General features: G+C 38.8%; 1 protein-coding gene across 4 annotated transcripts in view; it reads right to left on the bottom strand.

Moving 5' to 3' along the window:
* Positions 1-2,560: 2,560 nt before the first annotated feature.
* Positions 2,561-15,980, bottom strand: part of npnta (nephronectin a) — a 100,434-nt gene continuing 87,014 nt past the window's right edge. For all 4 annotated transcript variants that reach the window (XM_041784873.1, XM_041784875.1, XM_041784874.1 and 1 more), the window contains 4 exons: positions 12,061-12,150; positions 10,926-11,024; positions 7,161-7,420; positions 2,561-3,903 (listed from right to left, as the gene is read on the bottom strand). In XM_041784873.1, coding sequence (XP_041640807.1) covers positions 3,793-3,903; positions 7,161-7,420; positions 10,926-11,024; positions 12,061-12,150 — 560 coding nt within the window. In that variant the 3' untranslated portion in view covers positions 2,561-3,792. The remainder of the gene's footprint in view (positions 3,904-7,160; positions 7,421-10,925; positions 11,025-12,060; positions 12,151-15,980) is intronic.

Here is a 15,980-nt window from a genome sequence, read left to right as displayed (position 1 = left end):
TGAATACTCTTCTTATGTACTGTGTGGTTTAAAAGGACACAGGCTGCAGCCCTGTGAATGGCCCACTGATTGCTCTGGGTGACTGCCAGTCTCTGAGTTGTCTATAGACATATTGTGAGCACCCTGGTGTGAGAAAGCTCAAATGCCTGCAGATAACGGTACAAAGAGTCAAACTAGTTATTTACTTGCCAGCAACTGACGTGCATTTCCTCATCCATGTGTCTCTCTAGTGGCCAAACAAGTGCTAAAAACTTTCCATTCCAAATCATCAGCAGCTGTAATTTGCAACTCCTCCATTGTCTCTTGTCTTTCCTTCATTCCAATAACTGCTATACAAACATCTGCTGCTAAATATTTATCACCTCCAACTTCAATAAAATAAACTTAGTTCAGTTACCATGGTTTCTGGTACACAAACAAGTAGAAAATGTGACATCTGGATGGGGAACTGGCCAATATATTTTACACTGCTGATTAGTGTTTGGAGAGTAATGTGGATACAACACAATCACAACTATGTGTTGCTCAAGGTGTTGTGGTCACTTCAGTGGAGCTGCAGCATTGATTTGAAAAGAAGTATAAACCAGGCCTGAGCCAAACACTAATGCCAAGCCCATTTTCACAAACCCTGACGACGAAGAAAACATTTCATCCAGTGCCAACATCGGAAAAGTAGTTTAAAGTTCAGGAGCCTTATCACGTTAAAGCAGTGGTACTCAACCTTAACCTACTCAGGAGTCACACTGACAAAAACTTCTCTTGCAAGAGCCTTAATCAAATAATGTCTCTTTATTCCCATGAAGACAACTTACATTTAAGAATAGGAATGAAGGACTGTGGCGCAATTCAAGGTGGGGAATGTAAGTATTTATTGATATTGATGTGATACCAATACTCTTTGATGATCTGAATCCATATCTTCACCTCATCAATACTTTTTGTCTTATTTTGTGGAACTGAGTGAAGTTTGTTCAGAAGTTTCTGTTATGTTGATTTATTTATCCAAACAACTGAATTTGAAGTATTTCTTTTTCTTGCCATTACAAAATCAGGGATAAAGAGTATAAAGACAGCTGTGTCTGAAAGGTCCAGTCACTGGTTGATCAGTACTCATGGCTACCATTACACCATAAAGACAAAAGAACACCCCAAGCAACTCAGAAAAAAAGTTATTATAAAGTATAAGCCAGTAGAGGGATACAAAACCTGAGTTGTGTAAGAGGGAGACTAGTGAGAAAGGCCACCAAGATACCCATGACTACTCTGAAGGAGTTACAAGCTTCAGCAGCTGAGATGGGAGAGACTCTACATATAAAAGCTGTTGCCTGGGCTGCCTGCGTATGTAGATCGCGCCTTGAACTACTGGGCCATCTGCGCACCCCCTCAACCGGACTTTCTGACAGTTAATATTTTTGTCTGCTTATCTGCAAATGCTGGTCTTTGGTTGGTTAACTTAAACTCAGGTAGGGATGCTTCTAGGCAGCCGGCCCTCAAAGGCATGTAAAAGAGGGTAAAATGAATGCTGCAAAATACAGGAAAATCCTGGAGGACAGTCTTAGTCTACAAGAGAACTATGGCATGGGAGATTTATTTTCCAGCAAGACAATGACCCAAGGCACACAGGGAAAGCTGCACAAAAATGGTTTACGACAACAATGTTCTGGAGTGGCTGAGTCAAAGCCTGGACCTCAATCCAACAGAGAACTTGTGACTGGATTTGAAAAAGGCTGTGCGTGCCCAATCCCTGTGCAACCTGACAGAGCTTGAGCAGTTCCACACACACTCAGTGCAGTGATTGCAGCCAAAGGTGCATCTACTAAATAATGACTGGAAGGGGATGAATATTTATGTGGTCACTTATTTACATGACTTATTTTTATCTGGTTAACATTGCTTTGTTGAAATCTTGCATTTTTTTTTTTCAAAAAAGCCAAATGATGTTGATCATAATTGAGTTATAAAATCAATCAAAGGGTAAAATATCCAAGAGGGTGAATACTTTTTATTGGCACTGATCTGATTTAAAAGCTGGAGATTACTTATGAACCATAATGCAGTATTTATAAGCCAAAACTTAAGTGATTGGAGTCCTTGAATCATTTATGCTAAAATGTCTCCTGTTTGATTGAAAAAATAAAGTGGGACTTAAAAGAGCTCTATGCAACTCAGGAGCAGCATTTTGAGTGTCACAGTGTCATTTCACTCTCCACAATAACAGTTTTGAAACATAATCACTAAAATATGTTCCTTTTTCAAAATCTAACGTGAATGCATTGTAGAGCATTGTAACAGTAGAAACTGCGTAGTTACTTCACTGAAAGTTTGACCCTTTGTTCTTTTCTTCCTTTCTGCTGGGCTGCCGTCTTATTTGGCATCACTTAAATGTTGAGTAATAATGTAGGAATGAAGTCATTAAAACATAGCTCGACAGCGCCACTTGTAGTCAGAAACTCACCAGGATGACTTTTGAAAATACATTTTTGTTTAACTCTTTCTTTGTGGGAAAAAAAGAATGAGGAAAATAATTTCATGCTTTTCTCCATCACATATCAGTCAAATGTTTTTTTATTTACATACTGGTCTGAATAAATCTGAATTTGGTGAATGCACCCATGCATACAGAAAACCTTAATACTCCAGCTGATGCCTTCATTATCACAGCATACAGAATGTGCTCTGCACGTTACAGACGTAGCATTATACCATAACACACAAACATATATTATTGTGCACTTTAAACTGAAGGTTTTCATCTGTATACATGTTCTTTAATTCAAATCAATCATTTTGAAATCCAATTAATAATTATGTATGAAATTACAGAACATAAAAAGCACACAACATATGGGATTGTAGATCTTTAGAGTATGTACACACAACTACATTTACAATAATACAGTTTTTAAAAGCCTTAAAAGTCATCATATCTTGTAACAAACTGCACTTAATATAACAAAGCACATATTGTATAATAGAAAGTAACTGTTGGATTAAAGTGTTGAAAATGAATTTGTTCGACATCTTTCAAGTATGTGAAAACATGACCATGAGAGTTTAAACAGCTTTTCAATAAAAGATCAGGGGAGGGAGTCAAAATTGCAAAAAAACAGACCTACAAAAGCAGGAAAAACTGATAATTTTATGTGTTGAAGCAGTCTGATTTGGAGTGAAAGAATTACTGATTAAGTCAAACACAGTTTGCCTAATTTATATTCTTTAAAAAAATCTTCAAAACTTTAAAGAATGAACACCATCACTGATGTTTGCTGATTAAATACTCACAAAATGCACTCCAGCAATAAAAAATGGCTTATGATAAAATATTTTAAAAAAGCAGAGCAAATCAGACCGTACATGAGAGAACGATCCTCTCTGCAGGAGGAAATGAAGTGACGGAGTCTCTCAGCGGTGTGGCTGGAGGGCTGCCAGGCTATGTAAGGTGGAGGACATTTCCATTGTAAGTAGCTGCATGCAGGTTTCAGAGTAACAAGGTGATGGAGTGAACAGGAGGCGGAGAAGACTGGGCTGTGCTGCTGGGACCCAACCATGAGATTCGATTCAGTTTTTTTTGTTTTTTTTTTTTAAATCATGGTCGTTGTGGAGGGAGAAACCCACTGTTCTGCAGAAAGATAGTTTTTGGGATATTGTTCACACGACAGAGGGGATGAGCTGCAGAGGAAGGGTGGGTGGGTGGAGGCAGAGTGAGGGGTTGTCACAACAGAGTCACTTCTCTTTGAGATGATTCTCCCTCAGGTTTTTTTTTTCTGTTTCTGCCTGTCACTGTACTGTCAGTCAGAGTCTCCTCAGATTGTGCTCCTCTGTACAGGAGCCTTTCCTCAGAGTGATGTCGTCCACGGCCATCTCCCCGATCCGGCCCCGCCCGCGCTCCCCCTTCAGGATCACCTGTGGAACAGCACAAATGTTTACTTTGAGTTGCATGGAAACCAACACCATATATCAATTTTTAGTTCTAAAATTCCACTGAAAATCTAAAATTTTTCATGTCCACTCTTCCAAAACAGAGACATTGCTTGGATTCATTTTTCATATCAGCAATAAAAACAATTTTCCTCTCTAGTGTCTAAAACAGGTGGACCAGATGGACTGTTTCATATCTCCATTGGATATATTTCACAATTATCTGGGAAACCTCCCGTACAAAGCATCTGGGAAGGGCAAGACTTTACAAAAATTCTCGGAAGGTGATTGGATGAACATTCTGTCTGTCACATTTTTTACGGGCCAATCAGAGCCACAAGACAAAATGAGGTAATAGGCATGTGCAGCTCTGGTACTATCCTGAGCTCAACAGCGGAGCTTCTCAGTGAATGAAATTCATGCTGAAGCCAGTCGGGAAAAGCACAAAAGACAAGTTTTCAGTCTGGCTCTTAGCCCTTTTTTTTGATAATGAATTGTGATCTGGTTCTGACAAAACTGCCAAAATATGGGGGCCCGTTTTGCTAAGACAAAACAGGCGCCCACATACAGTCCTCAATGCACTGGTTGCAGAATTGATTCCTGGTCTTGGTGCTAATTGGTGCATGTCTTCCCCCATTCTCTCTCCTCATATTTCCTGTTTTTCTACAGATATTTTATCTCAATAAAGTCCAAATATAATCTTTAAAAAATACATGGCTTTAAGTAGAGCTAAACTCTGCCTGTAGCTACTGCCTCGATCTCCTAATTGATCAGAACTGTGATTAGTTCATCACAAACTCTGCAGTTTGGAGTTTTTTAAAATAGCTTTCCCTGATGATAGAGATGGAGTCTGGTAAATACATCTGCTTCACAAGGTAATAAAACCGGACCCTTAACCTGTAAAAGCTACTTGGGTGAATAGAAAAATCAAGAGATTTTTGGTAGAGGTAGGCCAATCCAATCCTAGGACCCAATATCGGTCTTATCTGAGCTTAAAAAGCTATGTTGGTATTGTTGATGACGAGTCAATTCATACGGCAAATCCTGAGAGTGATCTATGCAGCTCAGTTTTTTGCTACCCCGTGTTTACATACTATAAGTGCACACAGAAAATCAGTGTTCAGTTCTCTGGTTGGCCAGTGCACAAAGGATGTTTGGGCTTATTTCAAGTTTGCTACACCAGCAACTTCTACAGCTATAATCTAATCACAGCTCATGTTTCATGGGATGGTGGTTTAACCATGAGTTTAAACAAGCAAAACAGGCAGGTGTAACGAAATGAAACCAAACAAAGTAGCAGAGCAGCTAACTTTGTTGCCTGTATTCCAAACATGGGGAAACCCTTAGTGATGGACTAGAAGAAACAAAACACTGGGAACCAGGGCTTGACATTAACTTTTCCACTGTGGCAGGTAGGGCTGAACAATCTTGCAAAAGAATCTTTCCCCAACATTGCAAATGCGATTAGATATACGATTATTCCTTAACTTTCTTTCACTCCTAAACAAGAGCTGAACAATTCTTTAAAAGTAAGAAATTCTGATGATTTTTACTTGTATTGCAAATTGGATATCAATTGTTACATTGAAGGGTTTTTGTCATTCTTCTATTTCATAAGACAAAAGTACAAAAACGAGGAAGGTAGGATTTTTTGTAGACTATTCTAAAAAAACAGAATCTAAACGATTGCATGGTATGTCATGTGTAACATCCCTGCTGCAAAAAAAAAAGTTTAAAACTGATATTTTGACACAAATTTCAGGTTGATTTCAAAATTACAGCAGTCAATACGGTGGTTTAATCAAATCTTTTGATTAATTGCTCTGTCCTAGTGGCAAGTGGTTTTGCAAAGTTACTAGCCACTCATCATTTCCACTTGCCATTTTTGTTGTTGGGAAATTCTGTTATAAACCAAACTGGGTACTTCTGGTATGAGATAAAATACATGCTTTTTTTCCCTCGTCAGTATGATCAATATACACTCTCTTTTTAATGAAGCACTTCTCCCTGTACGTATGAAACAGCAGACTACAGAGATGTGATAAACTTCACTGTTAGAGATAGACATCTACGAGTCAATGACTCTTAGATTGTTTTCTTTCATGAATATGCGGTCTATTTAACTGTTTATTAGGAAAAAACTTTGTTTTCATATCTCTGGTTTTCATGTAGACAAATCTTCAACATAAATGTTCAACCTCTCTGCCCCTTTATTCCCTACCTCTCTCTTTATATGTGGCTGAAGTTTCTGTAAAATAAAGCCTTAAATGTTGCTAAATAATCTGTTAAAATAAAAGATAAGTTTGATTTGCAGCATGGCATTGGCATTGATAGATAACCAAATCCCATGTCTTGGATGAGCAGTAAGGAGTAAAAAGCTGAATCTGTACATATCTAGTTCATGGGCCCACAGAATGCAATATCAATAAATGCTCCCACACTTGCAGTACACTGTTTGTAGTTACCAGGAATAATAGCATAAACTCACTGTATGCATCCTTTTTCTTTCATTCTATTTCTCTGACAGATAAATGAAAACACAACATTTTTTGTTGCATGTGGAAGATAAAGAACTACACTTTACATCCCTCAGCTTTAAAAGCGACATTTTGAATCTTGTAAGCTTTAGATTGGATAACATAAGCTTCCCTGTTCAGTGCAGAGTTCAAATTCAGGCTTTGCTGAGCAAATGGCAGCTGCAACACAGGTTCAGTCCTGCTGTTGCAGATCACAGCAACACATACTGCTTCTATCCACTGTACTCCCGGCTCAGATCATGTGGTCTATGGCTCCCAGATGTAATGCTTTAGATCAGCAAAATAGATGTTGCCTGAAGCATACACGTGTATAACAGTGCATTATTTCTAACTTTGCTAAACTTGTACATGTACATCTGCCACTTTTGAAATACTTTGTCTTTTTTTGTTCTAAAACACTTGGTTCTTTTTATATAACACCTGTGCACAGCTGTCACTTTTCAAGTTTTCATTCCTCTATTTTTACAAATTTATTGTACCTGTTTGATTACTGATTTATGTTTTTTACTAGACAGACAAGATGGCAGCATTTAGATTGTACCTTGGTAGAGTGATGGTTCAGTTCATAGTGATTTTGATTATGAGTAAAATAAGTTATGTTGCAGTTGGACATGTATCAGCATCTTGCAGGCCATAGAAATACCAGAGAAGGGTCTACCTGGTCAGCAAGCACTTCATTCATGAAGTGTTTCCTCTAATACTTACACTTTCCAGGCCTGTGCCCCATAACGTGATCTGTGTGTGCCTCCAGCCGTTCCCGCCTGTCCGGCCCCACACTGCAGGGCTGTACTGTTTCCCCTTCTTCACAAACACTTGCAGCATGCCCACATGGTGCCCTGCTAGCTTGTGCCGGAACGACAGGCACAGATTGCCGTCATTCCAGGGTGGGGTGAGTGGGAGGACCAGCCGGGCCCCTCGCCCAGTCCTTTTGTTGCCCACCTCAGGGATGGTGAGGTAACGTCCACCTGGGGAAGAAAGTTGACAACTATGAAATGATAGTCCCCATATCAATGGTCCACTTTTATGTACCATGACATCCTTTACAATAATTAAATAATAGAACAGTAACAAATGTTATAGCTGTGTATTCTAGTTTGCATCTAAGTTCTCCTAAAATGTACTTTTATTTGGCACAGACCAATCTGGAAGTAAAATTTGCTTAATGCAGTGGTTCTCCATCTTTCAGAGTCACAACCTCCAGTAATAACACCTTTGGTTTTCATGTAGAACAGATAAAGAAAGACAGGGCTGACAGCAGTCATTTACACCATGAGCCCAGTCTGTCCGTTAGTATACAATGATGTACATGCAGGAGCAGTCTAACACAATGCCCATGTACAGACGTCTTCATGTAGCCGACACACTGCCAGCCTTGAACAGCCTCCTTACATCCCTGTATAAAACACCTTTGAGACAAATTGAATCACTGGAACAGATGCTATATGGTAAAACCCCCTCCATGAATAGTGTGTTATTTGATTTTTTATATGTTGTTTTATTTTTCTTCTCCACAGCCAACTGGCGACTCCAAGGAATTAGATTAGATCCATTGTGCCAGTCATTCTCCGATGGATCTTCAAATATTTGCTCCAGCTGACTTTAACTCATGCAACTAATAGATGAAGACTGATAAAATTAAAGTAATGACACCATTTCCAACTGATTAAAGGAAATCAGTTATCACAAACAATCAAAATAAACAGTAGATCTTAATATGTCAAACCATGCAGACAGTTTTGGTTTCATTCATTTACAGTTTGGGGCATCCTTTGACGATTTTCTTTCTTATCATTTCTGCATCTAGATCAGATCTTTTTCTGCCTTTTTCCTTCTTTCAGATTCAGCCGATAACTGTTTAATTATGAGTGGATCTGCCTGGTCTGGTCTGGTTCGAGGTTTCCATGTAATAAAAGGACCTTTTCCCCTTGCCAGTGTAACTTCGCTAAATGTTGCTTCGTGCTAAACTCACAATTAACTTATGTTTGACCTTTATAAATTCATTGCTTCTTTGCCATAAATCTTATACCATTGGAAAGCCTGTTTATTTGCCTTTTAAATGGTGCTACATTTGTAAGGAACATGTATTTGTGGGATGAGTAGCAGAGCTGAATATGTGGGTTGCATCCATGAAAAAATTGCCAAATCTTCTCTGCCAATGCCAAACAGCTGATTCTTCCATTGACTCTTGTTTGGTGGATTGAATGATTGAAGTCTGAAGAAAAAAACATACTAGCAAATTAGCAATTTATTCATTTAACAAACAGGAGCCTCAGTAGTTTGTGGAAGAACCATACACAGCCACAACAGCCTGGCTCCTCCTCCTCATGCTGGCCACCAGCCTGATCACACACTGCTGTGGGATGGCATCCCTCCTTCAACCAGCATTTGTCGCAAGTCAACCAATGTCTCAATGGGGTTCAGGTTAGGACTGGTAGCAGGCTATCCCATACTCTGGAGGACAGAGTTTGATGCCAGTCTGTGAAGAAATGCGATTGCCACTGGTTGCAGAATCTCCTCTCAATAACTCTCTGCATTGATAATGCCTCCAGTAATGACATGCCTCGTTTTTCCAGTGAGGGAGATGCTGCCCCACACCATCACACTGCCTCCACCAAAAGATGCGTTCTCCACGTCTTCTCCACACTTTGACCTTCATGATAAAACTGCCATAGACTTATCTGAACTCATCGCTGAACATTGTCAGCACCTGAGGGTACCAGAAGATCAAAATATGAGTCAACAGCAACAGCAAAATAAGATGTGTGGCATTGGCAGAAGAGATTTGGCAAATTTTCATGGGTGCAGTCCACATACTCAGCTCTGCTGCTCATCCCACAAAGCATGTTCCTTACAAATGTGGCTCCATTTAAAAAAGGAAATTAACAGGCTTCCCAGTGGTAGAAGATTTATTGCCAAGAGGCATTGTTACAACAAATAAATAATATACCAAACACAAATTTCCTTACATTTTGAATTGGTGCTACAGAAATAAAGATTGCTTGATTCTCTTCTGATGGCACTGTAGAGCCAGGTGATTGAAGCGCTAATGGTGCTTTCAGGTTTGAAAATAATGAAGAGCAGTTTGAATTTTTGCTTAACATCAGACCTGACAGACCTCACAATGAGGATTTTATTGTAGTACAATTGTCTGTTGCTTCTGAGTTTTTCCAAGTACACTGCAAACTTGCGAATGCATTTTTTAAAATGCTTCGTGCAACAATATTTGTCATTTACTCTATTGTATTTGGATGCAAACACAACAAAAATCCCAAGCAAGTAATAACCTATGACCACTAAAGTAAATGAAAACATGCTTTGTAGGAGGCTAAGAAAATGAATTTGTCCAAAGAAACATTGGGGGCTGGGGGGTGTAAATAAAAAAAAAGAAAAAAGAAAAAAAGAAACTTGACCCATTTTGGATTTTTTGCCATTAAAAACACAATCACTGGCCTGTGGCAAATGGATTTTTAAAAATTAATTCATGCATAAGTTAGTGATATTACTGCTACACACTTAAAAATTTAAAGGTGAAAGTGCCTCTGGGTAATAGCTGATTAATGCTGACGCATTTTGCTTATCCAGCAGATCTGTGTAGGGCTGCTGATAACCACAGGGGGTGTTAGACGACGAATAATCTGTTGGCTACAGACGCTTTTTGCATATGTAATTAGGCGCCCATAAAGCTGTGCCAGAATGAAGGTTTGCCAGTGGCAGTCTTTCAAAAGAACTTAGAATGACAAACAGTAACCAGGCACATGCTTTAACACATATTAAAGCTGAGTAAAACTGGACAACATATCAATAAATTTGGCCAAATTCAAATGTTCTGGTTCACCACAGGCCACTGGAAACTTGAAGTTTTGCTTTTGTACTGAGAGCTTAACTTGTGTTTTGCTGTAAATAATTTTCTGGGGAATTTAAAGGTCTGGGAAAACATCTTTGTTTTCTCCAGTGAGTGAGCAGAAACTTGGCTGAAACAGGCTGAATGTCTGGAAACAGACTAGTCACTGCAGCACCAAGCCAGTTGGCAGCAACAGCCAGATATAGTTAGTGTTGCTTAAACAGTGCCAGTCGTCTGCACTGTTTAGTCTTCACGCTCTGTTAACTGAGCCCTCTCAACATAACACGCCACATGTTCCCCCCTTAGGAACCCTAAGACAAACAGTGTTGCATTCCCATTTAAAGCAGACCACAGGTATCACTGACAGGTCGCCTAATCCGCTTCTCATTTGCATGACTTTGTAGAGTGAGGCACTAATCTGCAGAAAAGACAAACTACTTCCCTGGAGTCTTTTTCATCTTGACCTGTAAGTGAGCAGAACAAAATTTAGCTGCTTTGATTGTGCGACACGTGGATGCCTACAGATGTGTGTGCGTGTTGACGAAGCTGCAGTCTCATTTCCATTTTCTGATGATAAAATAAACAATTTTTTCCTGATTGAGAATATTTGACCCTGTGCACTCAATTACCTGACGGATCAGGCGTCGTCTCCCAGTGCAGGTCTCCATCTTTGTCCCTAATCCAACCGCAGAGACCGTCATCAAAGGAGCAGCTCAGGAAGCCAGACTCTGACAGGGGAGAAAACACACTTTTCAGAGCACATTTAAAAAAAAAAACCTCCGTCTTCTGTGCGTAAGGCTTCACAGAAACCCTGCTGTGCGACTTGACACATTACCGGGAGCAAAAGGACTGTAGAGGCACCTCCTGATGATACAATAAAAGAGTAAACATTTGTTCTAATCTCTGAGGAGAGCCGAGGCACTGAGGGGAAAATCAAGCAGGAGAGGAGCAGAGGAGAAATGCATTCATGTAAAAAATCACAAATATTTTCAGGAGGATTGCTGATATCAATGTGTGTTTACTTCCAAACATGAAGACCCTTAAATCACACCCTGCATCATAACACATTACAGCATCTTAATATTGAATGACTGATGAGTCCTATCCCAGAGTTGATACCCAGACAATAACATTAAGGGAATGCAGGCAAACTAGTTGCAGTTTCATCCATGCATTGCTGTACAAATTGGTTCAGAGATAAGAATAACATCCATCACTTTGTCCCTGAAATAGGCTTCCTGAAAGCACTCCTCAGTTCATTTTCTGAGCCAATGAAAACGCCCGCTCTCCTGACAGTCCACAGCAAATGATGTGAACCAAAATAAACATGTAACTAAACCATTAGGCAATTTAATCCGCATACCACTGACATCCATAAATCACAATGTCGGATAACATGCTGCTTCTTCACAAAGAGTATTTTTGTAAGGTTCCTATGAGCCTCAGTGAAGAGCACCGATGCTCACAAAATGATCAATTAATCATTCAAGCAATCAAGCGAGCCTAATGTGAAAAGCGGAAAAGTCTGGCTGTTATTTCTGGACTGGGAGCCATTATTTACATAGATTTGGCCAGCTGTCACGTGTCACCTCCTGGTGAAAAGCCCATCAAAACACATCTGGTCACTAGAAAATCCTCGCACCAGCAGGAGCTGATTGTCAGTTTCATTTTGCTCGTAGCAAATGCGACTCGTCCGTCATCGTTGGGAGCTCTGTAAAAAGCGGGGCTGCTTCTGATTGTCTCTGTCAAACGTGTCATGTTTACCTGGGTCGTCCTTGGCTTCATCCGCCGTGTTGCCGAGCTCAATGTCAAAGTCGATGCCGAGGACGGTGTTCTGGCCGTGGTTCCTGGGGACTGTGGAGAGAGAGAGAGAGATGCAGGTTTAGATAAAGGATTAAACAAAGGTGGTATATTTGCTCACCAGCATGGCTGTGTGTAGCTGCTATGAGGCTTTGTTTCATTAATCTACAAGGAGGAATCGATGCCACGGCTAAGTGTCTGCATATCCAGAAAAAAAAAAAAATACCTCAGTGATGAAAAAGACTAAAACAATGGAGAGAACCTGTGCAAACACCAGGAGCAGGTTTAAAAGTATATTAGACTGATCTTTATTTCCTTTAGATCAATGTGATTCATCTTAGACATTGCAAAAATGAAGACTGGTTGATTTTAAGCCTCAAACATTTTGACACTGTACCTCCAGGCTAGTTCAGACCTAAGACCCACGTTACCATAGTAACAATCCAGTGGTCACACAGCTCTTGACCTCTCTTACTCGGCTTTCCTGTCCTCCACTTACTCACAAAAAGGTAAATATCCAGTCACCTTTCAGCTCTAACAGCTTAACAGCTTTTTGCTTTTGAACTCTGTTTCTTAGCTTTTTTTTATTGTTTAGGGATTAACTTTATTTACTTTGTTTTAACCTCTCTCCAACGACATGCATTTTTAATGTTAAATGTCCTTGTAAGTTCTGAATTCTTTAAAAGAAAAACTTTTCCTGCCAGTGTAACACATCTGAGCAGTGTGATTTTATGCTATGTTGATTGTTTCACTTTACATTATTTCAGACCCAAATGTTCAAATCAAGATTGCTTAAAAAGCAAAAGAAATAGAATATATTTCCATCTTTTTATTTGCTTATATGTTCATGTTTCTCTTTTTTCATGTGTTTTTGCTATCATTGTTTTATCCCTACTAATGTAGTGCAATCTAATCTTTCTTCTAATGCCAATTTTATTGTCTATTTTTGCTTTTATTTTTTACAAATCTTATTCATTTACTACTTTGATTTTGGAGATCTGCCTGCTGTACCATTCTTATTCCTTTAATTAGATCAGGATTTAAACCTGCAGCCTGTGCAGGGGCCTGCTCTAACAAAAGGCCTAAACTAGCACTTTTTTGTCTTTATTTTATTTGATCTTTTATAAAATGGTGTAAAGCAATACAAGAAAAAGTGGTGTAAAGCAATACAAGACAAGTTATCTGATAATACATATGGAAAAAACATGCGAGGACATTCAGACAGCAGAAACAAGAAAAGACCGTGACTAGCAGGAATGAACAACAGATTAAAATGTTTTGAGTTAGAGTATGATCATAAGACTGTTTTATTCTTGTCGACCTTTATGTTTGCCTTTTGTTCTTGTCCTCTTGTTTGACTTTTTAAGACCATGGCTGTGTGGCTTTATAGTTGATTTATTATTCCCTGAGTTAAGTTAGAGACCTTGGGGACATCAACACAAGGATTAAATCAGTACAACTTACAAGTTTAAAGAAATTTAAACACAAAGAGCCAGAGAAGGACCTCATGTCACTTTGAGTTAGCATCATAATGAGTTCACTTCTTGAAACAACTGAGCCCTCGTCAAGCCCATCCTCCCTGGCTACTTGGTTAGACTAAATTTCTTGTCACCAGGCTCCTTTCCATTTCAAACAATCAAAAATACCTTTTGGTTTAACTTTTATTTAAATTTCAATGATTTGATTTAAAACTCCAAATCTCTAAAAACATATTAAAATCCCTTATTACTGATGTCTGATGTCATTGAGGCTAATGTTAAGCCTGGTGCACATTGGATTTATCCAAAGATAATCTCGACAAACTTTGCTGTGGTGTGTTTGTTTTGACTGATCTTTCCCTCCGCAATCTGTTCAGAAGACAAATAGAGCTGCTCTGACTTAAGACTGTAAACATTAAAGATGTTCAATATTAAAATCAGAAATCCCGTTGTATGGGGGAATCGAGGACAGGAGAGCACACATGAGCAGAATTGTTACGTGGAAGGGAACCAATCAGAAAGCAAGCTGACACAACAAATAAAGCAGTGGCAGCAATAGTAAACATGAAGCATAAACTGTAAAAATATGGTGTTAATTTACAGCAGATTTTCAACAGCATTAACCTGTTAGTATTGAAATACAGCACTCATCTGTTGATATAAAAATCTGTTAAATTACACTAATTTGACTGTTTTTGGATGGAACTGTAATGTTTTTCCAAAAATACAGTGCTTTCCTGCTAATCAACCACTAACCATGAATTTTGGGGTAACGTCATGCGAGCTGCACATGTGGAGCTGAGTATGTTCTTTTCTTCATCCATCACCATCTTACTGCTTATTTGTAGAGTGTCAATTTAACTTATATCGGTCTATACAGCACACCTCAAGTGTTGAAATCTCAGTGTTAAGAATATCAGAGTTGATTTTAATCACCAAAATGTGATTTTTTCCCTCCACTCTGAGTGAAATAGCCTTCAGTGTTGGAGCTAGTTGACAGTGTTAATACATTCAACGTTAGTCCAGCTCTGTAGAGCGTCACTAATAGTCACATTATCTAACCTCCGTCCACTGTCAACTCAAATCTTGGGGTGGACTTTTTCCATCACGGCCTTCTGCTAAACTTTTAGATGTGTTTAGATGTTACCTGTAGTAAAGTAATCACTTGTGAATTATTGTTGCTTTCATGTTAAACACTTCTGCACCATGAGCGAAGTTATCCACTAAGTTGGTCACTTCCTGACTTTGGTGGGGTATGGTCTACAATAAAGTACAGAATGTAGCCTTTAAATTCAGGGCATGTTCTATTTCTGCATCCGTATCTTTGCTCCATGGTTGCACTACTTTGCCACAGTTGTTACTGGCGAGTTAGCAATCTTTTTTAAGTATGAAAAGTGCTTCACACTGTGTAAGTTATAAATATGGTTAATTAATGGCGTAATAATTTAGGATTAGAAATACTGATTTATTAAATGTTTATTACACCAACAAATATGAACCAACATACAAAAGTAGCATTCAAAACAAATCACTTAACTGTAAGATATTGTAAAGAAAAAGGTGATATAATGTTTTCTTAAGCAAATCAGTGAACATTAATATACTGTCAAAGTAATTATAAAAAGAAGCTCATACTGTTGTTTCATTTACAGTACAATACTGTACATTTTATTGACAGTAAAAACCGTTCAATTTTGCAGTAACATAATGGCAACCTTGCTGCCAGTTGATTGCTATTGTTTTCCAGCAAAACATTTTAACATTTTAAGTAAGATAGAAGTCCAAAATGAGGGAGTTAGTTAAAACAAAATCTTTACCGCAATGAATGAAGCAGGAAGCTAACAGTTAGCCACTTAAGCTCGTTAACTCTTAAGTCCCATCTGACCAGATCTGTATTTACAGTCAAGGCTCTGGTTGCTAGGGAACAGAACAGGTTGTGTGGTGTGATGTGCAAGTCATCTCATAGCACACCTAACACTATAAGAACAAAACTGTTGAATGTGTCATTATTTGTTGCTGTGTGTGGGGTCTCCTACATCAAAATAATGGTAAGATCTAAATCTTAGATCATCTAAATTATCCTACGAAATATTGTGGTGTGTAACAGGCGTTAGATGTCTTTCCTTGTTTGCAAACTGTATCCCCTCTAGTGATTTACCTTTGGACTCAATTGATTAGCCAGGGGTCTAAAATATTATCTAAGGCCGGCCACACCACACATTTTTAAATCTGAAATTAGTTTAAAACCATGTGAGACCACAGATATGAGGACGATTTCAAAAGAATTTTCATCTCTCTACGGCACGATTTGGAGCAAAAAAACAATCGTGTTGACACCACACATGAGGATTATTCAGGCAAACAGTCGTTTGTGACAAGACTCCTCTCGGGATAAGCCCCCACGAT

Source organism: Cheilinus undulatus, linkage group 4, assembly GCF_018320785.1.
Source record: "Cheilinus undulatus linkage group 4, ASM1832078v1, whole genome shotgun sequence".
Lineage (NCBI taxonomy): Eukaryota > Metazoa > Chordata > Actinopteri > Labriformes > Labridae > Cheilinus > Cheilinus undulatus.
This window is presented reverse-complemented; position numbering and strand designations above follow the sequence as displayed.